Consider the following 26,888-nt stretch of genomic DNA (forward strand, 5'->3'; position numbering starts at 1 on the left):
TCTTTTCAGTCGGCTATTGTGCGCAGGCGCCGTCACAACAGCTGATCGTAAAATCAGCTGTTGTGCTGCGCTTGCGCCGTTCGTCCCGGGCACTTCTCAATAGCGGGCAGTATCTGACAGAACACTGGTTGCTGTGGATAACACAGACAAGTTCCCAACGCTTTCTGTCAAAGCAGAAGAATAGTATATACAGTGCTGTGCCATAAGCACTTCCCAACAAAGCAGCCGAATGCACAATCTGACAGCAACATTTATTCTGTCGACTATTGTGCGCAGGCGCTGTCTCAACAGCTGATCGTAAAATCAGCTGTTGTTCTGTTCCGTACGGCACATGCGCCGTTCGTCCCGCTAGCGGGCACTATCCGACAGATAGTTTCACACACAGGTTCCTAATAGAGCAGCTGTGCTGGATGCTTGCTGTGACCAGCCCACACTTTCCCTTTCCTTTCAGGATTCTGGCGGGTTAGCTCGATCCCCCACCCCCCGTGACGTCCACCCTGAAGCTCCGCCCCCTAGGGTTGTCCTCCCAGTCTCTGCGGTTACCCGGATGTAGGAGGTGAGCGGAGAACGTCATTGTTCACACACACTACCCGGCAGAGAGCGGAGAGAAATGGAAGCAGCCGGGGGCTCCTCGTGGCTATAATTCGGGTCCGCTCGCTCAGGTAGGCGGGGTGTAAGGGAGGGAAGGCCGGCGCTGGGGAGCGGAGCCCCGGGAGGCCGGCACTGTGCTGAGGCCTGTGCCGGCTTTTTAGGCCCGAGAGCTTGTCAGGCCATGCACGCCGATACGAGGCAGGTGCAGCCCTCCTCAGTCAGCGGGGAAGCGTCCGACCTGCAGAGGGGTGCGGCCGATAGCGGTGTACTGTACACATGCTGGCCGCGTTCCTCCTCCATACACGGGGATGTGATTGTTGGCAGGCCCGCCCGGACTGTATTCTCTTCATCTAGCAGGCACATCCATTATTCATTAATGGCACAGGAGGCCGGCCCCCCTTTACTGTGCTGGGGAATGCCGGCCTGGCTCCATTCATCGCTCATCTGCCCACAGAGATCAATGGAAGTGTGCTCATTGTTAGACCTCTAATACACCAAGGGATTTTTTTTCTTCATCGTTTGGATCAGGCTGTCTGTTCACATTGTTCTGTGTGCCGCGTAAAAGACTCCTTTAACAGCTTGCAAAATAAATAAGATGCATGCATGCATATAAATGTGCAAAATAAAATAATGCACATTTATAAAAAAAAAAAAAAATTGCATTGGACCCTGTAAAGCGTTGCAGTCATTGGCATCCTCTTCCCTTTTTTGAAATTGTGCCACACTGAATCGCATTGTGCCATCGCAGCATGCGATATAGCAAACTTGAAACGACACTGCGATTGATGCTTTGGGGTACCATTCAGAAATAATGCTAAGGTGGAGCGCCTTTCTCTGTGGGTCAGGAATGCTCATGATTTTGTGTATGTTCCCCATTAACATTGATGTCAACCTAGCCTAAAAGTGGACCTTTCAGCATCTTTACATATCTCATTGAATTCCTGGCACATCACAATTTATAGCAGCAGCATTTTTTTTTTAATTGAAGCTCTTCTTTTTATCAATAAAGGAGAAGTACAGGCAAAGCTTGTTTGTGCTTCTGTGGATCACAGGTGTGCAGTCTGTTTTGCACTCCTGTTACCCGTTTTCAGCAGACAGCGGGCTGAAGCCTGCTGACATCACAGAACCGGTTTAAGCTGGGGAAAGATCATGACCATATGGTCCAGATTCACCCAGATCAGTACCCTTCTCAGCCAGCCATTCCTGCCGCTTCCATAGCCCAGGGCTCCAGTGAGTGTGGAGGAAGGGCCAGAGCAGAGAGCTGGTGACTGACACGCTCACTGAGAACTGAGTGATCAGCGGTCTTTGATCGCTCAGTTCTCTGTCTTAAGCCTAGTACACACAGGCACAATATTGAGCAGCTTCGGCCGTTTCAATAGAAACCGGCTGACATTCAGCTTATGTGTACTGGGTGTCGGTGTGACAGCCGGCTTCTGTCAAAGGTGCGTGACCGAAAAAGGTCTGCCAATGGCTGAGAGCGCTGACCGGAGTGTTCTGGTTGGGGGGTGGCCCTGTCAGATCATAATAGCACAGCAGGGGAGATTGCTGTGCTAAGATCAGATTGTTAGTACAGTGGCTCCGACCTGACCTGTCAAAAAACTGTTTTGTTTACAACTCTGGATTGAATGGAAAAAGCAGTAGTGTGTATGAGGGTTTACAGTAGATATTGCATCCACCTAGGGTAAGTATGATTTAAAGGGGGGGGGGGGGGGTGATCTTCTCTTTTTAAAAGCCCAGGACTTTGCCTAGGCTGACATTGGGATTGATTTACTAAATACAAATACTGTTCACTTTGCAAGGGAAAAGAACTTGGTGAATAAGGTGAAGCTTCTCTCTAATCCAATCATGTGCAAGCAAAATTGCTGATGGTTTTTTTTTTTTTTTTCTTTGTGCGTGATTGGGTAATCGTCAGTTGGGCTCCATTCATACTTTGTCAAGATCGCAACAGGGAGAAAATCGCGATAACTAATCTTAACGATTAATCGTGCAGCTCTAGTGGAGGCTAGTGCACTGAGTTCAGATGTACCTGGCAGATTTTTTCATTATGAATCAAACGTGACCTGTGTGTATTTAAAAAAAAAAAAAAAAAATTGTTTTCTGTAAGGATTTGTTTGCATTTAATACCAGCATGGAGATTTAGTTCGCATACGTGAAAGGGTATACTATTACTCCTACATTGGCCAAGTAATGTACACCTACTAGGAAAAAGAGGAACCCATCCACTTGGGTGAAAAGATTGCTACTCTCCCCAAACTTTATGGAAATAGAACCCAAAAAAAAAAAAAAAAACATGCTCCCAAGGGCTTTTTAGGCAGCAGGAAAGTTCAAACTAAATCATAAATGGATTTAAAAAGAATTTTTATTGGTACAAAATGACATAAAATTTCAACGACACTTTAAAAACATATGCTCTGGTGTGCATGACCTCAATATATGACCAATAAAGATGTCCTTGTTTACTGGCAAATTACCATATATAGAGATATCACACTTAATTTTATCAGCAAGGACCCAAACACGTTTCAATTATACAAGTTGCCATCTTCCTCAGGGGGATAAAAATGATGAAATATCAAGTTAGAGCATTTGCAAATAGAATAATTTATTATAATAATAATTATTTTTTATTTTTTTTTCTTCAAACATTTGTGGCCATTGGTGGATCATAACTTGTAAATGAAGGTGTGTGTGTGGCCAGAGAAGGCTAAAAAAAAAAACACCAAAATTGGGTAATTTCCAGAGGGTCGCCCCTCCAAGGGGGAGCGGGAACCCCAGAACGGCCTACAAGAGGTCACACTTGCTAGGTGGGGGGGGTACTACCCTCTAGAAATTGATATAATTTCATCATTTAGATGTCCTCATCCCCCTGAGGAAGATTACAACTTGTATAATTGAAGCGTGTTGGGGCCCTTGCTTAGCGATATCTTTAAGTGTGATATCTCTATATGTTATTTGCCAGTATATAAGGACATTTTTTTTATAGTGTCATTAATATTTTCAATTATGATTTAGTTTGAACTTTTCTGCTGCCTAAAAGCCCTTGGAAGCATATTTTTTTTGGCTCTATTTCCAAGTAATGGACACCTAGTTCACTTTATAGCACTGTTGCCTAACCTACGGCCCTTTGGCACTTATTGTGCAGCTCTTGGAGTCAGTGTTTCCCCTACCTAGATGCTAATTCAGCAAGTGAAGTAACACAGTGGTTCTCAACCCTGTCCTCAAGTGCTCCCAACAGGCCATGTTTTGGGAATTTCTCTTGGATAAAATTAGCTGTCCAAAATACCAAGCCATTGACTCTGATTTAAAGCACCTTTGCAAGATAAAGGAGAATCTGCAAACATGGCCTGTTGGGGGTACTTAAGGACAGGGTTGAGAACCACTGAAGTAACATAATCCTTAGACTGGATTCTGGTAGTTAAATGGTTTTGTTTTTTTCACACTATATTTCTCTTAAGCGTCTTCCAGGACAGCCCATGAGACCTAGGGCTCCTCCTACCAGAACAGGAAACACAACCCCCTCCAGATAAAAGGGAGGTCTTCCAGGCCCCATGACAGTATTGGTGTTTCCTCCTGATGGGGGTAACATGTTTCCTGGAACTGGTTCCCCTAAGTCTCATGAGCGTGGCTCCAGTGGCGATGGGGTGGTATTTCTACCTTCTTCTTAGGTCCCAGAGCGGAACATCCACCGGGGGAGTAGGTTTGTGGCTGCTGTCCCTGTTTCTCAGTGCATGGGAAATGCCAGCACCGCGGTGTTCGTCTGAGCTCCTGCCCGCGAGCCGCATGGCGGCAGTCGGTTTGTTTTCCCTGCTAAACAGCCTGGCTGGAGTGTGCAGTGGAAGGGAGGAAGCTGTGCGCGTTGGGGTGCGGAACTTGCGTTCCAAGCTGACCCACGGGAAGTACCCGGCTGGGGTACTTCCGGGGAGTGTGACATCAGGAGACGCTAGTTCCGGTCTCTAAACGGTGCAAACAGGGATGCTGGTGGTTTTTAAAAACGGTGAAACCCAGCAGAGGCTGCAGACCACTACAGGGGCTGGATGGACTCCTCTACAATAGCGGAAGCAGGCCCGAACACCAGAACCTCACAGGTAAGCCTGAAGTGTATTTTACTTGCTTGCACATCCTGTGAGTGTTCTTCCCCTTGTAACCAGTAGGGACTAGGTGAAGGGGGCACATTTTCCTTTTCTCCTGCACGGGGTGTTATGGAGTGTATGTGGTGTAAAATTTATTGGGGTCATTTGTTCTCTTGCAGGCCAAGACTCAGGACAAGGCCCAAGCGCAGCCACCAAAAAGGAAACATGCGGTTTGCGGAAACAAATTGAGCTCCTCATGAAGCAAAACAGTTTGCCGCACCTGTATAGATGGCCTAGTTAATGTATAACCGACAGCCAAAGTAGGCATCTAGGTCCTAGAGAAAGGGACAATAGGCCCAAATAACATTGGACAGGGCACAAGGGTAGATGGGGCGTCTTGTTTAACTCTCCTCAACAACCTGCCATGCCACAGTGACTCTGACTCGTGTCTCCCAGTGGGAGGAAGATTGAGGACCTTTCTCCCACAGTGGGTAGCAGTCACCTCAAGTCCATTCATCCCGGACCTAGTGACCAATGGGTACAGGCTGGAATTTTCTTGCCAGACACCAGAGCGGTTATTGGTCCCCTTCCCTCCCCAGGATTGGGTAAAAGTGAGGGCCCTGGGTCTCCAAATTGGAGACTTGTTAGATCAAAAGGTCCTGATCCCGGTTCCCCGGTCGGATCAGGGCAAGGGATTTTATTCCCATATATTTGTCATCAGAAAGCCGTCATGAAACCATCAGCTTATCCTGAACCTCCGGTCTCTAAACCTTTCGTTTAGGTACAAGCACATTCTTATGGTGTTCTCAATCAAAAACCTGCTTTACCCAAACTGCTTCATGGCCACTTTGGTTTTGAGGGATGCCTATCTGTACATCCCTATTCGTCCAGCCTTCCAAAGATTCTTGAGACTAGCGGTCAAGATGGGAACAGAGATTCGGCACTTTCAATTTCAAGCCCTCCCCTTCGGCCTGTCCTCAGCCCCACGCATTCTTACAAAGGTGTTGGAGGCTCCGCTAAGGTTAAAGGCGATAACTATTATACCTTACCTGGACGACCTAGTAGTGGCAGTCATACCAAAAGTTATTAGCAGATCTCTAGACTGTACAGGACTTCCTTCAGTCTGTAGGCTGGTTAATAAACAAAGAAGTCTTCCTTAATTCCGGCCCAGAAAGTGTCATATCTGGGGTACGAATTTTGCTCAGTAGACCAAAAAGTTTTTCTTCCGAAGGAGAATGTCTCAAGAATGATGCAAACAATCACTGAGAGAGGTTTCAAGAGCAGTGGGTCTGATGACCTCTTGCTTTCCGCAAGACAGAGAAGTTCTTTTCTCTGAACCCAGCGGATTGATCATTGGGTATTGATGCTCTGGCGAATCTGTGGTCATTCGACCTCTGTTACACCTTCCTGCCGATCAGGCTAATTCTGGAGGTCCTCCAGAAGTTTCTTCTAGAAGAAACAAATCTTATCCTAAGAGGCCATGGTTTTCCCTGTTACAGACTCTGGTCTCGGAGCCTCCACTGAGTCTTCAGAAGAGAGAAGACTTATCACAGGGTCTAGTGTCACATCCACAGGTGGTTTCCTTAAGCTTGACGGCCTGGTATCTGAAGAAAAGATACCAAGCACCCAGGGGTTCTCTGACAAAGTAGTCAAGACCCTGGTAAATTGTAGAAAACCAGTCACTAGAGCCATATATTCCAAGGTTTGGAAGAAATTTAACTCATGGTTATCTGAAAATCAAAGATTAACTCATGATGTTCCTTCAATTTTGGAATTTTTTTCAAGAGGGTGTCGACAAAGGTCTTTCAGTTAGTACCTTAAAGGTACAGGCGGCAACTATCAGTGTTTTTCTCCAATTTTTCTCTCTTGGAAAATCCCACTATAGCTAGATTCTTCAACTCAATTTCTAGGTCCAGGCCAGTAGTGGTTTATTTATTTTATTTATTTCAGGTACTTATATAGCGCTGTCAATTTACGCAGCGCTTTTACATATACATTGTACATTCACATCAGTCCCTACCCTCAAGGAGCTTACAATCTACGGCTAGTGGTTAGAAGTTGTCCAACCTGGGACCTTTCCCTGGTGCTTCAAACTCTGGTAGAATTCCCCTTTGAGCCCCTAGAGGTTGTTTCCGTTAAGTTACTTACCTTAAAAACAATTTTTTTTATTGTGGCAATTACCTCAGCTCGTAAGGCAAGTGAGTTACAGGCCCTATCAGTGAGGGAGCCTTTCCTCTCAATTTTTGATGATTGGGTTGTTTTGAAAACTGATCCAGGATTTCTGCCTAAAGTGGGCAGTACATTCCACAGATCCCAGGACAATGTACTGCCAAGCTTTTGTAGTTCGCCAAAGGGTGACCATGAAAGAAAATTTTGTTTTTTAGACGTGAGAAGAATTCTTCTCGTCTACCTTGAGGTCACCAATACCTTTAGAAAAACAGATGCCTTGTTTGTCCTCCTTTTTAGGACCACAAAGCGTACATCTAAAGCCACCTTGGCTAGATAGCTTGCTTTATCCATTTCTGAAATGTATAAAATTAGGGAAGTTTGTCCTCCTTTTGTCACTGTGCACTCAAGAAGAGCCTTGTCTGTCTGTGTCTTGGGCAGAGAGGGTTGGAGCTTTACCGGAACAAATTTGCAGGGCTGCCACATTGTCCAGTTTTTCGACCTTCATTAACCACTTGCCGACCGGGCCATAGCTGAAAGATGGCTACAGCGCGGTTGGCTTATTCTGGGTGGGCGTCCGTGGGACGTGCTCCCAGAATGTTGCTCTCGCGTGCACCCTGGGGCGCACTCCCGCAAACATCCGTGACCGCCGGGTCCGGAAGACCTGACACATCACGGATCGCGGTAAATGACCACTTGTATCGACCGTTTACCACGTGATCGCTCCGTCAAATAACGGAGCGATCACTTGTAAACAAACCTGTGTCATATTATGATGCCGGTTCTTCCTTCCCCCTCTCTGTACCGATCTGTACAGTGAGGAGAGATCGTTTTTAGCAGTGCTGTGGGCTGGATCTGTAGTGTCCACAGCGCTGCTCTGTGCCCATACTGTGCAGTACTCTGCAATAATGTCTAATACTCTGCAATAAATTTTAACAGAAACAAAGATTTTTCTTTTTCTTTTTTACTGAATTTTCAGTCTTTTTTGATTTTATAGCGCAAAAAATACAAAACCCAGCGGTTATTAAATACCACCAAAAGAAAGCTCTATTTGTATGAAAAAAGGACAAAAATTTCATATGGGTACAGTGTTGCATGACTGAGTAATTTTCATTCAGAATGTGAGAGCACCAAAAACTGAAAATTGGTCTGGTTAGGAAGGGGGTTTAAGTGCTCAGTTGTCAAGTGGTTAAACATTGTCGCCTGGATCTCCTATCTGCTCAGGAGCAGGCGTTTGGTCGTAAGGTCCTTCAGGCAGTTATCCCTCCCTAGACTGGTAAGTTCTGGTTCATTGTCTCATGGGCTGTCCTGGAAGACGCTTGGAGAAAAGCTGAGTTAGACTTACTGGTAACTCCTTTTATCAGAGTCTTCCAGGACAGCTGGATTCCCACCCGGTTTTTTCTTGAAGTCATGTGTATTATGCATATGTTTTACAGGGACGTCCTACGGTTCTCAAATACTGACATGGGGCCTGGAGGACCGCCCTTTTATCTGGTGAGGGTTAACGTGTTTCCTCTCCTGGTGGGAGGAGCCCTAGGGTCTCATGGGCTGTCCTGGAAGACTCTCAGAAAAGGAGTTACCGGTAAGTCTAACTCAGCTTTTTTTCTGTTGTCCATCCATTTTCTATTTATTACCTTTTTTTTTTTTTTTTCCTCTGACCTTTTACAATACATCTTGCTGTGGTACAGGTATTTCAGGTGGGCTGTAGGGAGCATGAATATGCAAGCATGGATTATGCCAAAAGGCTACCGGTGATCTCTAGCATTTTCATGTAAGGTTTCTCTTGTAGGGATGAGCTCAAGCGTGTTCAGATACTAATCCAAACCCACTCGAGCTTTCCTGTCAGGAAGCTATCACTGAGGACCGCCAATCATAACTGGCAGGGTTACTTTTAGAAATCAGGGGGCCTGTACAGCCTAACTGACTGCCCCCCCCCCCCCCCCCCCCCCAAAAAAAAATATCAAAACAATATTTTTACTAAAATCATTAGCTCACGCAAAATAACATTCAAAATTCCTGCTAAATCTAAACATTAAAACAGGTATTTAGTTAATAAATAAAGCTCTGTGTGTGTGAATGAGGTCTTGAGACTCTTTCACATGTGCAGTGTGAATCGGCTTTTTTTTTTTTGTTTTTTTGTTTTTTGCGCTATTTTTGTTACGATATGTGGATGCATTGACTGTAAAATCACAGCTGCAGGTCCTAATTTGATAGGCATGTGGTTACAGGTGTACAGCTCCAGTGTGCATTCGGGGCCACTTACCTGCACGCCTCTCAGATTAGGACCTGTGGCTGTGTTCATACAGCTGCTGTATCCCCATAGGTTAATGGGCAGCTCCAGCCACATAAATCACTCATTCACTGTATAGGCCAGAGAATGAGCCCTTAATAATTTTGCAAGTTTTAATATTTCCACAACCCTGTTTGGGGTATGGGGGGCTTTTATGAAATATCAGGGGCCTAAACAGTCTCCTAATGTCACTTTTGAGACTGAGGATCTAAATGACTCAATCCCTACCTCTGCATCATTAACTGCACTACAGATTGATTAAATAAGAGGCTTCCGATTCATTCTCAAACTAAACCATAGGAAACAGTTACTGGACCCAATCTACCCGTAGCTTCTTTAAGCCGGCTGAAGGGAGGAAGAGAAGCCAGCTTTCAGCTGCTGCAGGTGGATCGGTTCTAGTAATTACCCAATTCCCTCCCCCCACTGTCACATTGATCACCCTCCCTGTGCCTCATCTCTCTCCGAGGGGTGTGTTATGGTCTCTGTGCTATAAGGAAGTAACATATCTTTAAAGTATTAAAAGGACCAGGTGCACGTATGGTCTCAGAGTCAACATGGGACAGAAGCATAGTCGAGATCTATCTCTATCATCTCTATCATCTCTATCTCTATTATCTCTATCATCTCTATCTCTATCTCTGTCATCTCTGTCTCTGTCTCTGTCGTCTCTGTCTCTGTCGTCTCTGTCTCTGTCGTCTCTGTCTCTGTCGTCTCTGTCTCGTGTCATCTCTGTCTCGTGTCATCTCTGTCTCGTGTCATCTCTGTCTCGTGTCATCTCTGTCTCGTGTCATCTCTGTCTCGTGTCATCTCTGTCTCGTGTCATCTCTGTCTCGTGTCATCTCTGTCTCGTGTCATCTCTGTCTCGTGTCATCTCTGTCTCGTGTCATCTCTGTCTCGTGTCATCTCTGTCTCGTGTCATCTCTGTCTCGTGTCATCTCTGTCTCGTGTCATCTCTGTCTCGTGTCATCTCTGTCTCGTGTCATCTCTGTCTCGTGTCATCTCTGTCTCGTGTCATCTCTGTCTCGTGTCATCTCTGTCTCGTGTCATCTCTGTCTCGTGTCATCTCTGTCTCGTGTCATCTCTGTCTCGTGTCATCTCTGTCTCGTGTCATCTCTGTCTCGTGTCATCTCTGTCTCGTGTCATCTCTGTCTCGTGTCATCTCTGTCTCGTGTCATCTCTGTCTCGTGTCATCTCTGTCTCGTGTCATCTCTGTCTCGTGTCATCTCTGTCTCGTGTCATCTCTGTCTCGTGTCATCTCTGTCTCGTGTCATCTCTGTCTCGTGTCATCTCTGTCTCGTGTCATCTCTGTCTCGTGTCATCTCTGTCTCGTGTCATCTCTGTCTCGTGTCATCTCTGTCTCGTGTCATCTCTGTCTCGTGTCATCTCTGTCTCGTGTCATCTCTGTCTCGTGTCATCTCTGTCTCGTGTCATCTCTGTCTCGTGTCATCTCTGTCTCGTGTCATCTCTGTCTCGTGTCATCTCTGTCTCGTGTCATCTCTGTCTCGTGTCATCTCTGTCTCGTGTCATCTCTGTCTCGTGTCATCTCTGTCTCGTGTCATCTCTGTCTCGTGTCATCTCTGTCTCGTGTCATCTCTGTCTCGTGTCATCTCTGTCTCGTGTCATCTGTCTCGTGTCATCTCTGTCTCTATCATCTCTATCTCTATCATCTCTATCATCTCTATCTCTATCTCTATCATCTCTATCTCTATCTCTATCATCTCTATCTCTATCTCTATCATCTCTATCTCTATCTCTATCATCTCTATCTCTATCATCTCTATCTCTATCTCTATCATCTCTATCTCTATCATCTCTATCTCTATCATCTCTATCTCTATCTCTATCATCTCTATCTCTATCTCTATCATCTCTATCTCTATCTCTATCATCTCTATCTCTATCTCTATCATCTCTATCTCTATCTCTATCATCTCTATCTCTATCTCTATCATCTCTATCTCTATCTCTATCATCTCTATCTCTATCTCTATCATCTCTATCTCTATCTCTATCTCTATCATCTCTATCTCTATCTCTATCATCTCTATCTCCATCTCTATCTCTATCTCTATCATCTCTATCTCTATCTCTATCATCTCTATCTCTATCATCTCTATCTCTATCTCTATCATCTCTATCTCTATCATCTCTATCTCTATCATCTCTATCTCTATCATCTCTATCTCTATCATCTCTATCTCTATCATCTCTATCTCTATCATCTCTATCTCTATCATCTCTATCTCTATCATCTCTATCTCTATCATCTCTATCTCTATCATCTCTATCTCTATCATCTCTATCTCTATCATCTCTATCTCTATCATCTCTATCTCTATCATCTCTATCTCTATCATCTCTATCTCTATCATCTCTATCTCTATCATCTCTATCTCTATCATCTCTATCTCTATCATCTCTATCTCTATCATCTCTATCTCTATCATCTCTATCTCTATCATCTCTATCATCTCTATCATCTCTATCATCTCTATCATCTCTATCTCTATCTCTATCTCTATCATCTCTATCTCTATCTCTATCTCTATCATCTCTATCTCTATCTCTATCTCTATCATCTCTATCTCTATCTCTATCTCTATCATCTCTATCTCTATCTCTATCTCTATCATCTCTATCTCTATCTCTATCATCTCTATCTCTATCTCTATCTCTATCATCTCTATCATCTCTATCTCTATCATCTCTATCTCTATCATCTCTATCTCTATCATCTCTATCTCTATCATCTCTATCTCTATCATCTCTATCATCTCTATCATCTCTATCATCTCTATCATCTCTATCATCTCTATCATCTCTATCATCTCTATCATCTCTATCATCTCTATCATCTCTATCTCCTATCATCTCTCTCATCTCTATCTCTATCATCTCTCTCATCTCTATCTCTATCATCTCTCTCATCTCTATCTCTATCATCTCTATCTCTATCTCTCTCATCTCTATCTCTATCATCTCTCTCATCTCTATCTCTCTCATCTCTCTCATCTCTATCTCTATCTCTCTCATCTCTATCTCTCTCATCTCTCTCATCTCTATCTCTATCTCTCTCATCTCTATCTCTATCTCTCTCATCTCTATCTCTATCTCTCTCATCTCTATCTCTATCTCTCTCATCTCTATCTCTATCTCTCTCATCTCTATCTCTATCTCTCTCATCTCTATCTCTATCTCTCTCATCTCTATCTCTATCTCTCTCATCTCTATCTCTCTCATCTCTATCTCTCTCATCTCTATCTCTCTCATCTCTATCTCTCTCATCTCTATCTCTCTCATCTCTATCTCTCTCATCTCTATCTCTCTCATCTCTATCTCTCTCATCTCTATCTCTCTCATCTCTATCTCTCTCATCTCTATCTCTCTCATCTCTATCTCTCTCATCTCTATCTCTCTCATCTCTATCTCTCTCATCTCTATCTCTCTCATCTCTATCTCTCTCATCTCTATCTCTCTCATCTCTATCTCTCTCATCTCTATCTCTCTCATCTCTATCTCTCTCATCTCTATCTCTCTCATCTCTATCTCTCTCATCTCTATCTCTCTCATCTCTATCTCTCTCATCTCTATCTCTCTCATCTCTATCTCTCTCATCTCTATCTCTCTCATCTCTATCTCTCTCATCTCTATCTCTCTCATCTCTATCTCTCTCATCTCTATCTCTCTCATCTCTATCTCTCTCATCTCTATCTCTCTCATCTCTATCTCTCTCATCTCTATCTCTCTCATCTCTATCTCTCTCATCTCTATCTCTCTCATCTCTATCTCTCTCATCTCTATCTCTCTCATCTCTATCTCTCTCATCTCTATCTCTCTCATCTCTATCTCTCTCATCTCTATCTCTCTCATCTCTATCTCTCTCATCTCTATCTCTCTCATCTCTATCTCTCTCATCTCTATCTCTCTCATCTCTATCTCTCTCATCTCTATCTCTCTCATCTCTATCTCTCTCATCTCTATCTCTCTCATCTCTATCTCTCTCATCTCTATCTCTCTCATCTCTATCTCTCTCATCTCTATCTCTCTCATCTCTATCTCTCTCATCTCTATCTCTCTCATCTCTATCTCTCTCATCTCTATCTCTCTCATCTCTATCTCTCTCATCTCTATCTCTCTCATCTCTATCTCTCTCTTGTTATCACATGACTACTGATTGCTCAGAGTGGGTAGCAGTGCTTCAGTCACCAGTGTTAATTTCATTAATGAAAATATTTTCGTCAGCGGAATGTTTCCGGTGAAGAAAACTAAACGAAAATTACCCCACGTCTCTGACAGTTGACAAAAACTGTGACAAGAATCCATTCCCATTTTCCTCAAGGAATGAAAGCGGAATGAAAATCTGAGGGAGGGACATTTACCCACATGAACTTCTGGTTGCCTTGGAGCTCCGCCTGTAAAGCCTGTGAGTGTTTTTGCCTCCCAGCAAGCAAGGTAGCGACCGTAGCGTGTTCAACACTGCAAAATTTACAGGCCTGCTCAGACCACCATCCAAAGCATTATGCAGCACTACACACCGCCTCCTCAGACCATCCAGGGTACTGACAGGATTACGGGCCTTCTTAGACCGTCCAGAGCACTGACAGCATTACGGGCCCCCTCAGACCAAATTTTTATTTATTTTTTCCTACAGGAGTATAGAAGGAGTTTGAAAATCTAGAGAAATGCTTAAATAATGCATTACAATTTAACTAAACCCATTTGATTTTAGTCGACTAAAATGTACTGGAGATTATAGTAGACTAATTTACAACTAAAACTAAAATGGCATTTTAGTCAAGACTAAAACTGTATCAAAATTTTACATCAAACTTAATACTGTCAGTCACTGCTCTCCACTGTGCTCCTCTTGTGGTTTCTGCAGATGCTTCTGGCTTCAGCTCTCAGCCGTGAGCTGGAGCAGGCTGTCAATCGGGCACCTGGGTGGATCCAGATAATTTTGTTGGGGTCCTTCCAGAGCCTGGAGTGGCTACAAGCTGACTGTGGGTCACAGGAGAGTAAAAGTGCATTCCTGTGACACATGAAGAGTATGACCCAAAAAAGCTTTGGCCATATTACTTTTAAGCAAGGGATGCTCGAGCGGGATTTGTAACACGTTAGTGGACTGAAGGAGTTATTTTTAACTTGTCAGCTTGTAATAGTGATGTTACAGAGCTGCTAAGAGAAATCTGCAACAGGGAGTAGGAATAGGACCCAGAAGGGATTTTTTTTTTTTTAAAGGCTTTACAATGTTCGGCAAGGCCACACAGTGAACATCACTAAAACAGAGCGGAAGGTAAGTTTTGTTTTTTTTTTTTTTTTGTTTTTGTTTTTTTTTTTGCAAGGCACTTAGATATGTGGGACCATTAATTAAAAGTTGACTGTACTATGGGTACAATTGCCCATTAGTCTTTTGTTCCATCTTGCACAGTTGTATAGGCTCTTCCTGTGCTGAAAATGTTTACTCTGATTTCACTGCAGACTGAAGGCTGAAGGATGAATATTTCAAGGAAAGCAGGAGCCAATGGCACAAGGAACACATCAGAATAATAGCGAGTAATGCCCCTTGTGCTCAATGTTTATTTTTTGTTTTTTTGTTTCATTCTCATACAGCATGAGACCATCTGCATATCCATTACGATAAGGTTTTGCTGTCACCTTTAGGCAATTGTACACTGGTGGAAAAACGAGACTAAGTTTTTTTTTTTTTTGCCCAGTGTCTTAGGTGATGGTCATGTCTGTGCAGTCTCTGCATGAAAGCATAGATAGCTTTTCAGTGGTTTCACCTGGGATTAGGATACTGGCTCTTTCTGAATCAATTTCCCTATGGTTTTTCAATACTTAGTGGAATGGTACCCAGACCCCACACTGGACATGGGTGTACTGCCTGTAACATTGCCAGTTGGACCTGACAAAACAGGACCCTGCACAATCGTATTTTTCTTTGCAGACCAGTAAGGTACAGTTCAGAGCAGTGATCCCCAGCTGGGGAATTGAGTCCCTGAAGGCACTTTTGGCAGAAGAATGGATTCAGTGTGGCAGCACTGTTTAGTGCCCCAGGGTAGCCTGCTTCTCTGGTTGAACCCCTTTCCCCTTTACCTAGTAACCTGCATGCCTGCTCCATAATAGGACATGACCCCAGATAGGGGAAGAGGAGCTGATTGTGACACTGAGCACATGATCGCACAATGGAACTTCAAACAAAAAAAATGAATGATCTGTAGGTTTTTAATCTATTGCGATACAATTGTAGTACCAATGCATTATTTGCTGTTCTACAATATGTGTTGTATCAATGTGTTCACAAATACTTTACGGTGTTGATTAGTTTCATGATGAGCGGGAGGGATTTTACTAGTGGAGGTATCAAATAAAGTAGAATCCTGGAGGATGGTCGTTGCCCATCAGCATTCTAGAATTAATGACTATATGCTTTAGGTTACTGCAGTGGTCTCCAAAATGCGGCCTGGGGGCCAGATGCAGCCCTTTGCGTGCCTTTATCTGTCCCTTGGGGCAGTGTTCCTCTCACTGATGCAAGACAATATTACAACCACTGACACCCAAGGATAGGGCATTATTCTCCCTATTGACGGGACACTATTCCTCCCCACTGATACCAACTGGGCATTATTCCACCCATTGACACCAGTGTTCTGCCCCCCTAAAGTCTGAAAGACCGTAAACTGGCCCTTTCTTTAGAAAGATTGGACACCGTGGCTTACTGCATTGGTTGGTGCAGCTGAAGGGCCTTCCCGAAAAAAGGTCAAATCGGACAACCCCAAAGTATTGGCGTATATAAATCATCAAGGTGGCACCAGGCGTCGGACTGCTCACTAGAAAGTGGCTCTCATTCTAGTTTGGGCAGAACTCCTCCATGTCTGGTCAGGTGTGGAAAATTGCCAAGCAGTTTTTCTCAGCCATGAACAAACATCTCTGGAAAAATGGGCTCTTCACCCAGAGCTGTTGGAGGAGCTCTGCCAATGTTGTGGAACCTGGATGTGGATTAAAGTAAAGCTGAACGGGTTTGTTTCCAGGGCCAGGGATTCACAAACGTTGTGATGGATGCTCTGGTGACACCTTGGGGACAAGTTTCTTTCTAAATGATGTCTTTCGACAGTCTCCGCTTCTAGTCTACTTTGCTGTATTCGAGTGAAAGAATTCAAGTGTTTCTGATTGCCCTGGTATGGCCCCCTGAGAGCTTGGTACTCCAATGTTGTAAACATGTCAGTGGATGACCTTTGGATACTACTGGATTGACCCGGCCTTCTGTCGCAGGTTCATTCTTCCATCCTTCTTTAAGTTGCTAGCTTTTAGAGCTGGGCTGTTGAAGCCAGGGACTTAAGGGACATGGTAGTCTGATTTAGTAATTCCTACTGTGCAAAAAATGGCAACAAAGGGGACAAGCTAGGTAAGTGAATACTTGGATATAGGGAAATCGATCAGCCATGATGCTAAAAACTGCAGCCACAAGATGTGAGCCCATCATTACAAGGTAAGACAAACATTGATACCTAGTGAAAACAACAAAACCATTTGAAAGTTTAAAATGCCTTTTTAAAGTGGTTCTAAAGGCCGAAGGTTTTCTATCTTACTGCATCCTGTGCAGTAAGGTAAAAAAATTCTGCTTTAGCGACAGCACCCCCTAAATGCATGCCAGAGCTCGATCTTGATCCAGTGATGTGCACGAGAGCCAAGGCTCCCTCGAGTCTCTTGCTCCTCATTGGCTCAGATGCAGGAGCCATTCTGCCAATCAGTCAGTGAGGCATGGGATGGGACCGAGCCTTGTTCTGTCTTTTGGATACACAGAGCAGGAATCGAGAACATGTGAGTGCCTCCATAGCAAGTGGCTGGGTGCGGTGGGGGGGGGCTGGGGGTGCCAGGAGCACTGTTTGGGGTCCCGAGAAGGGGCAGGATCGGAGTTGCTCTGTGCAAAACCATTGCACAGAGCAGGTAAGTGTAACATGTTAGGTTTTTTGTTTTAAAATAACAAAGCCTATAGTATTACTTTTAAGGTAATTTTTTTTTCTTAGTGCCAGCAGTTTCACTTTTTTTTTGCGTTTTCTACAAGAAAAGCATTTGGTGTGTCTGCCATAAGCTCCCTTGTGGCAGAGACCAAAGAGGTTGGTACTTTGTTCTTCCTTCTTTCCTTCTTGTTCTTCTGTCGGTGATTATAGAACAGCATTTGCTAAATATGCAATATACTGATGTGCATTATCAATGCAGGCAATTAATAATTTGACAAATATGAAATCAAACAATGAATATCTTGTATTTTCTTTTGCAGTGTCAAACCATGACTATAATTGATAAAGTTTCTCCAGTGAGTGCAACATGCCAGAACCAGCTTTGCAAGTCCATTTCACCATCTTCTGGAGAAATAGAAACAGGTTCGACAACTTTGGGCGTAGTATCAGCCTTAGCTAAAACGTCTCTTGGACCAGTACCTGGTGCTGCCGTCTATTCAAGCTCATCTGTTCCTGAAAAGCCTGTGCCTTCAGAGCAGAATGATCCACGTAAGAACTGGTTCTCGTTCCATTTTTTTTTTTTTTTCTGCCTCTTTCTTTGTTTTATTGTGGTATACAAAGATTTCTTGTGGCTGTTATTGAATTTCCGTATATACATCAAGGCTTCCACATGTTCACTAAGAAGTTGGCTATGACGGCTATAGGACAAGTTACTCTTGTTTAAAGGAGTTGTAAAAGCAGAAGGTTTTTTTTATCTTAATGCATTCTTTGCATTAAGATAAAAAAAACCTCCTGTGTGTAGCTGCCTCACCAGCACCCCCCTAATTACTTACCTGAGCCCCATCTCTCTCCAGATATGTCCACAGATGTCGCATCTGTCTAGGACACGCCTCCTGATTGGCTGAGACACAGCAGCGTTGCCATTGGCTCCCGTGGGTGTCAATCAGTCGGTCAGCCAATCGGGTGAGAGGGGATGGAGCTCCGTGTCTGGCTACACGGAGCTCTGTCTCGGCTCGGGTGCCCCAATAGAGAGCTGCTGGCTGAGGGGGCACTTGATAGGGAGGGGCCAGGAGCAGCGAAGAGGATTATCCAGACTGCTCTGTGCAAAACCAACTGCACAGAGCAGGTGCGTATAACGTTTGTTATTTAAAAAAAAAAAAATAAGACTTTACAATCACTTTAAGACTTTAAAAAAATGCCTTGGTTCCTAATTCTTTTGCATTAGGTTAAAAAATAAAAAGGCAGTGTAATTTAGTCTTTTGCTGTGCAACTTCTATTTAGTGTTCATTACCCCTTTCTGAAACCACCACAGTCACTAAACATTTCTTAACACTTCTGAGCACTGTTCACTAACCATTTATTGAGCACTTTCAGTTCATTGTTCGCTCTCACAATAAACTAAATTCTATTTAATCCTTCAGGGGAGCAAGTGCTATATGCACTTGATCCCATTCTGATTGGCGGCCCCGTTGCAGAGTAAAGGCACCTCCTGATGTGTATGCTGGCTGTAGGTCTGCCCCAGGCTGAAGCCAAATTCATGGAAGTTTCTGTGGGGGAAGGTACAGCCTGCAACCCCCCCCCCCAATCAAAAAAAATAAAAAATGCCCTGACAACACTGATGTGTCCTGACACTGATGTGTCCTGACACTGATGTGTCCTGACACTGATGTGTCCTGACACTGATGTGTCCTGACACTGATGTGTCCTGACACTGATGTGTCCTGACACTGATGTGTCCTGACACTGATGTGTCCTGACACTGATGTGTCCTGACACTGATGTGTCCTGACACTGATGTGTCCTGACACTGATATGTCAGTTCATAATAGTAAAATCTGTGTGCAGGTCTCCCCTCTTGGCATTTACAACTGGCCATAGCTCACACAGCTCTGCAGTGGTGGTAATTCATTCATAAAAGTGAAAGGTCACTTGATGCTGTGGGGCTGTGACATGGCTGAGGCTGTGTATGTTCCCTTTGCAACAGCCAGTGATTCCTATGTTGTAGGAAAATGTCTAATTTAAAGGAAATGCATAGTGAAGATATATAAATATATTTCTGTGTATGTAATTCATATGAAAAGAATCTCCTGCTACTCAAGGTTCAACTTCTCACCATACTGGTAATAATTCTTAGTAGAATCGGCTGTATATTATCAAAGTTTTCTATAGCTTCTCCATTCGTGTCGTACACTGTGGCAATTGGGCCATTAATCCATACTTTTTATTGTGGACTATACTAGCTTTGAATTGATATGCAAAAAAGTCCTGGTTGTATATAGTGCCTAGATTCTACATGAATGGAAGAAAATGTATTTGTCGTGAGCTCTGCAACAAAAATTATTTTAATTTTCTCTGTTATAAAATGCAAGTTTGCTCTTTAGGTAATACAGGATATGAGCTTATTTACACGTTTTTTTTTCTGATTTCTCCAAGTTATGTTGATGCGACTTGGAAGTCTCCTCATTTATGGTGGCCGAGACCAGTTATCCAGGCATTCTGGCGTGAATTTATAGCCTACTGCTCAAAGTTACTTGCTATACTTCTGACCTACATGGGATCTTTTTTAGTACTACATCTGGAACAAGTAATTATAGGTGGCCACCTATCCCATTTTTCTAAAATTGCAGCTAGTAGGCTGACTTTGGGAAACCTGTTAATGGCTAAAAAGGTTATTTTTAAAGTAATAGGAAGAATTAAGAGGCCTTTTTCAAATGTTATTACATCCTGGACCAATTTTCAGAACTATGGTGACAACACATGCATTTCCCTTAAACTATTACAAATTCAGGTATACTTTGCTTTCATATTTGCCAGTGATGCTATTCAATCTCCTTTCTAAATTCTGCAGGTTATCAGGTACCATGTCTTTTTTTTTTTTTTTTCCTTTTGTTTTGGTGCTTATGTATGAAAAATGCTAACAGCAGTGAATCGGAATTCTTGTTTAATTTTCAACTATTGCTGCTAAAGACACAGATGAAAGTTTGCAACATGCAGTAGGAAACAATAAATTGTGAACATGCTTTTCATGCACAAACCCCTTTCTGTCTTTTTACTTCACATGATTTCTGCTTACCTTATTGTCACACAAATGTCTTGTGCATAAAGAAATATTGAAAGCAAATGTGTTATCAGAAAAATATTCTCATTGCTATTTTTGACCTTTCATTGTTTGCTATTATGCTGTTCTGGAAAGTTAGGTAAAATTCAGAAGCCCTTCTCTGCATACTTTGTTTTAGGTCAGTGTCATAAAGTAGAACTTCAGTCTTCAGCTATACATTTTATACTTGTTGCATTGGCTACTGTTCAGCTTTCTTTCCTTATTTAAACATTCATCTGAAGGTGGTTGGTTTTTTTTTTTTTTTCCCCTTAAAATCGATAGGAAAAAAAGGTTGCGTGACATTATTTAGTGCTCCTCTTGCTGTACACTGGTCTGTGGGGGAAGCTGTTGTAGCCAGCACATCACTGCAGTAATATCCACGCATCATGTGATGGATGTTTAGCAAGAATGATTTAACCCAATACACATAGCTTTAGCCAAATGTGACCAGGACACAATGTACAAATGATGTGTTAAGTGTTTGCAGCCCAGATCGTAATCTGAGTTCCCATCTCAAAAAAGGAAAAGAAAGTAGCCTCTAACCAAAGTGCTGCCAGAAGTGCCATCTCATCACTATCATCCCTCTGACCAGCTACCCACCTCCACTGGAGCGCCCTTATCTCCTCTGAGTTCCCATCTCGTACTGCTCTTTTTATAAGTGGACAGTACAGTGCATTTAATTTACTGCAAAAAGAAACGCAGCAAGACAATTGTTCTTGCTGAGAAACAGCACTGGATTTTCACATAGAGAGCAACACTGTGATATTTACTGTTAGCTGCAGTTCTTGAATCCTAGGTGACAGGGAAGTGTGCCCTGCCTGTAACCTTTTCTTAGATTCAAGGATAACTTAACACTGCTAAAATGTTTAATGATTTACTGTTTTTCAGTATGTACTATGCAAATTTGTAGCAGTAACACTTTATCTATTTTGGGCACGTTATGTTTTTAGAAAAAAAAAAAAAAAATTCTAGATTAACTATGAAAATGGGATTTTTGTAATCCCTGTAAAATCACTTTTTGGAGTCCATTGAGGGATGGGCAGCCATTTTCATTTGGGTTATTGGACACTGGCAAACTGTAGGTCTGCCCAGGGAAAACTCCAAGAAAAAGCTTTTATGGTGAGCACAAAGATCCTATTTTATTTCTCTTAAATTGAAGCTCACACGTAGTCCTTCACCTTACAGACTTCCAAAAGCAGTCAAACTGAGGGGTAGGAAACATGGCAAACTCTTGACAGGCCCACAAAAATATAGAACTGGGGACTGCCTGCAACACAGAGGCATCTGAAGGTCCTTATTCCCAAAGCTGGCATCAGATGAGACCCTACAAAAGACCAGGTGGCAGCCTTGCAATAATGAAAGACTGTAGCCTGATTCTTCAAAATGGCAATAAGACTATGCCCATGGGACTTTTAAGAGTTGCACCAAAAAAGTTAATACCATTTTACATAAAATTCTGCCTCTTATTTCATATTCAAGTTTAAAATTGATACAATGAATACATATACTATTAAGAGAGAGAAGTACATGTAAACACTGATGTGTATATTATAGATATAAATGGGGCCGAAACAACTAATCGATTATGGAAATAGTTGTCAACTACTTTCATAATCGAATAATCGGTCAGCCGATTAGTTGGACTGCATACAGAATGCATTATTTGTTTACATATCCAGAAATACAGTGCAGCACACATACAGCTCAGTGCACCATCCATACATGTCAGTAAGTGCCTGAATGTGTGAGGAGCAATGCCTGATGGGACATGTAGTCCTGGGCAGAAAGTGAGTGGTTCTAAAGGCAGATTTTTTTTTTTTACCTTGTTATTGGTGCACTCTATACTATACTTTGCGGCTTGCTATTGGGGCACTCTGACGGCAGGAGGAGCCAGAAGTGTCGGAGGGGGACCCAGAGGAGAATCGGGGCTGCTCTGTGCAAAACCATTACACAGAGCAGGTAAGTATAACATGTTTGTTTAAAAAAAAAAAAAAAAAAAAATCACTTTAACCACTTCAGCTCTGGAAGGATTTACCCCCTTCCTGACCAGAGCACTTTTTGCGATACGGCACTGCCGCTTTAACTGACAATTGCACAGTCGTGCGACTTTGCACCCGAACAAAATTGACGTCCTTTTTTTTTTTTTTCCCCACAAATAGCTTTCTTTTGGTGGTATTTGATCGCCTTTTATTTTTTGCGCTATAAACAAAAAAAAAAAAAGCGATAATTTTGGGGGAAAAAAGCAATTTTCTCAGTTTAAGCCGATATGTATTCTTCTACATATTTTTGGTAAAATAAATCGCAATAAGTGTATATTGATTGGTTTGTGCAAAAGTTATAGCGTCCACAAAATAGGGGCTAGATTTATGGCATTTTTATTTATTTATTTTTTTGATTAGTAATGGCAATCAGCTGGGTTTTTTTTTTTTTTTATCGTGACTGCGACATTATGGGGGACACATCGGACACTTGACACTATTTTGAGACCATTGTCATTTATACAGCGATCAGTGCTATAAAAATGCACTGAATACTGTGTAAATGACAGTGGCAGGGAAGGGGTTAAACACGAGGGGGCGATCAAGGTGTTAAGTGTGTCCTAGGGAGTGATTCTAATTGGGGAGGGTGGGCTACCACTGACATGACAGCGATCACTGGTCCTGATGAAAGGGAACAGTGATCTGTCATGTCACTAGGCAGAACAGGGAAATGCCTTGTTTACAAAGGCATCTCCCCGTTCTTCTGCTCCGTGACACGATCGCGAGTCTGCAGGCACGGTCATGGAGTACGTGGCTGGTGTGCACCCACAATGCCGTGATTTAAAGAGGATGTACCTGTGCGCCCATTTGCCCAGCCATGCCATTGTGCCAACATACATCGTTGTGTGCTGGTCGGCTAGTGGTTAAAGACACTGTATAGGGAAGATCAGCATCTGAACCCACAGAAGGTGGAGGCTGATAGATAGGAGGTAATAGAAGGCATTACAATTATATTTAAAGTAGGCTTTTACCAGTATTGTGCATTCTATTTAAAATGATCATATCCATGATAAAGTCTTAGCTTTTGGTACTGCTTTAATATAAAAGATTTATATCTCCCCTTCCACCATTCATAAAACTTAATGTCTGACTCCTAATTATAGGGCTGCAACTAACGATTATTTTCATAATCGATTAGTTGGCCGATTATTGTTTCGATTATTCGATTAATCGGTTAATAACCTTAAAAAAAAAAAAGTGTGGTGTATAATTTAGTTAATATGTAAAGTTTTAAAAAAAGACAATTTATTCTTAAATATCTCTATGCAGTGGTAAATATAAATAACCAACTATATGGTTAGGGAGCAAAATCTCTAATCCACTCTGAGAATAACAGACAGAAGAGATATACTGTATATACTATTAGAGGAGATATACTGTATAAACTGTTAGAGAAGAGATATACAGTACATACTATTAAAGGGTGAATCTGATAAATATCATCAGACTCAGAGATCAAATGTCTTCCTTCAAAAAAATGTAATTTTAAGAACGTTCGTTCGATTTTCTAATCGTTAGTAGGGTCAAATCGACGTTCATTTTCAACCACAGTGAAGGGAAAATTTGGAAATAGAAAACTTCTCGGTCAAAGGAATTTTCAGACAATGTATGTGGTTTTCGTTCAGAAATTACACTCATTTTAAAACAAGTGAAAATTTCAAACAACATTCTTTCATTCAGCGAATGTACAAAGATTTTTCGTCTGAATATTCTCGTCTGAAAATTGATCCGTGTGGCCAGCATAAGGCTCGGTACACACCTATGCAGTTTGCTTTTGATCTGTTTCTGCAGTGCTTTTTGCTGTGCATTTTGATTTTTGCACACGTGATTTTGTGGCGATTTTTTTTTTTTTTTTTTTGGCCAATTTGTTGTTGGGCAGATAAAAAACGCAAATTGCTGCAAAAACGCATTAAATGTTTTTCTGCAGCTTCTCCATTGAAGTACATTGAACCAAAAAAGCACCGTTTTTGCGTTAAAAAAAAAGTTCCTGACCCTTTCCAAATACGCAGTGGCTGAAAAAAGCATAGATGTGAACGTGTCCAATGGGAAACCATGTTAATGAACTGCAGTGCGCTTCTGAAAAAAAGCACCAAAAAACACATAGATGTGAACCAGGTCTAAGATGTTTAGTAACATAATGGAGTTAAAAAAACTAATATAGTACAAAAAAAAAAGCAGATAATCACTACTGTAAGGGGTTCATTTTTTTACTGTAGAACTGTGAAAGTAACATCTACAGCAGCGATTATTTGCTCTTTTGCTCTTTTTGTACTATAAAGGGCTCCTTTTAGTTTTTTTTTAACCCCAATATGTTACTGGCCGATTAATCGATTATGAAAATAGTAATCGATTAATTTCATAATCGATTAGTTGTCGATTAATCGATTAGTTGTTTCAGCCCTACCTAATTATAATGCCCATATATCTTCTGGGTGTATTTATCATTATATAAGTAATATATATTACTTTCACTGTTTCACAGTATAAAAGAACCCCTTATAGTAGTGATTATCTGCTCTTTTTTGTACCATAAAGGGCTAATTTTAGTTTTTTTTTAACCCCATGACGACAGACTATTAGCAAAAAAAAAAGCATGCTGCTGCTACTAAATGTCTTAGTTCACATCTATGCATTTTTGGTACTTTTTGCAGAAACGCACTACAGTTCATTTTATATGGTTTCCCATGACACACGTTCACATCTATGCTTTTTTCAGCCACTGCGTATTTGTAAAGGGTCAAGTAATTATTCCAACGCAACACTGTGCTTTTTTGTGCTTGTTTAGTTCAATGGAGAAGGTGCAGAAAAGCATGTAGTGTGTTTTTGCTGCAATTTGTGTTTTTTTTTAATCTGCCCAACAACAAATTGGCCAAAAAAACCTAATGCAAATCGCGTGTGCAAAGACGCACAGCAGAAACATATCAAAAGCAAACTGCATAGGTGTGGACCGAGCCTTATGCTGGCTATACACACTGATTTTCGTATGAGAATATTCATACAAATAATCTTTGTACATTCGCTGAATGAAAGAATGTTGTTTGAAAATTTCACTTGCTTTTAACATTCGTTTTTTAACCACTTCCCACCCAAGGTATGTCCCAGGACGTCCTTGATTTTGTGCGGGTATATCTGAATGATGTAATAAAAATTAGTGCAGCGCTAAAATCACTAAGTTAATATTTCCAAAAGAGATTTCATCTGAAGTGAATATTGACATAATGTAATGGTGAAAACAAACTGAAAAAAGAAAACTAAAGTGGAGTACTAACTCCAAAAATATTTTTATATTTTTATGTTCTAGTGTGCTAATGAATAAAAATTGTGAATGTTGAATCATCAATTACTGAGAACAATCAAAGTAAGAGTATAAAATATACATTAAAAATATTCACATAAACAAGTGAAAAATATTTCTCAAACGTAGGAAAAAGCACTCCAGATATTAATATCTCTAGATCTGAATAATCGTATCTTATAGTCATAAGTGAAAACAAAAGAAATTAAACTTTGGTGATGAAAGTATAAATGAGTCCCATAAATCTTGCAAAAAGATTAGCCAGTAAATGATGCAGCAAACAAATGGTGAAAAAGAATCCCTCATCCAGTGAGACGGAACACCCAAGGTGAGTATGTATTCTGCTTACCGACTGAAAAGACCAATACGTTGGTCTCACTGAGCCCAGGGAATTAGGTCTCCCAAAAACCTATAGGACATCCGAGACTGCTAGATCTGTATCAATTGGTGTCACTCAAAACATAAAAGCAGAGAGGGCTCCCATAGTGTAGCATTTGAGTAAATTTTATTGAGCTCAAAAGAATTGCACTTACAGATAGGTTGCTGAATGAGCACGATCAAACACAAACATCACAATGGATCCGAACGGCGGCGTCTTCCTTTGCTAACAATACTTTGCCCCCTTGGCTCAGTGATTTGCTTTCCCTCCCGGGCTTTAGTACAGGGAGCTCTGCAGCCTGCAGCAACGGGCATCGTTCAGATATCGGCGCTTTCAGCCGGCGATTCCTTACACCATAAGAACGATCATAGCGGCTGTTCTGCTGCTTGATTGCTCTTACGGGCGGCAGCAGGGGATGCCTGCTGGGAAGCTGAGATCATTTTTTTATTTTTATTTTATATTTTTTATTTCGGGCTTCCCAGCCTAGAGGTGAGATGTGGGGTCTTCTTGACCCCACATCTCACTGTAAAAAGGACCGATCATGCCATATTATCATTACAAGGGATGTTTACATTCCTTGTAATAGGAATAAAAGTGATCAATTATTTATTTTAAAGTGTCAAACTAAAAAAATAAGTCAAATTAACAATAAAAAAATAAAATTAAAGCGCCCCTGTCCCTGTGTGCTCGCACTCAGAACCTAACGCATACGTAAGTCCCGCCCACTTATGAAAACGGTGTTCAAATCACATGTGAGGTATTGCCGCAAACGTCAGAGCAAGAGCAATAATTCTAGCCCTAGACCTCCTCTGTAACTTAAAACATGTAACCAGTAAAAAATTTTAACGCTTCGCCTATGGGGATTTTTAAGTACCGAAGTTTGACGCCATTCCACGAGCATGTGCAATTTTGAAGCACGACATGTTAGGTATCTATTTACTCGGCATAACTTCATCTTTCACATTATGCAATAAAAATTGGGCTAACTTTAATTTTTTAA

The 26,888-nt window shown here is 42.0% G+C and overlaps 1 protein-coding gene across 1 annotated transcript in view; it reads left to right on the forward strand.

The window, feature by feature from the left end:
- Positions 1 to 509: 509 nt before the first annotated feature.
- Positions 510 to 26,888, forward strand: part of USP42 (ubiquitin specific peptidase 42) — a 118,490-nt gene continuing 92,111 nt past the window's right edge. The window contains exons 1-2 of the mRNA XM_073591018.1: positions 510 to 662; positions 17,399 to 17,627. Coding sequence (XP_073447119.1) covers positions 17,408 to 17,627 — 220 coding nt within the window. The 5' untranslated portion in view covers positions 510 to 662; positions 17,399 to 17,407. The remainder of the gene's footprint in view (positions 663 to 17,398; positions 17,628 to 26,888) is intronic.

The sequence above is a fragment of the Aquarana catesbeiana genome, linkage group LG06 (genome assembly GCF_042186555.1).
Source record: "Aquarana catesbeiana isolate 2022-GZ linkage group LG06, ASM4218655v1, whole genome shotgun sequence".
NCBI lineage: Eukaryota > Metazoa > Chordata > Amphibia > Anura > Ranidae > Aquarana > Aquarana catesbeiana.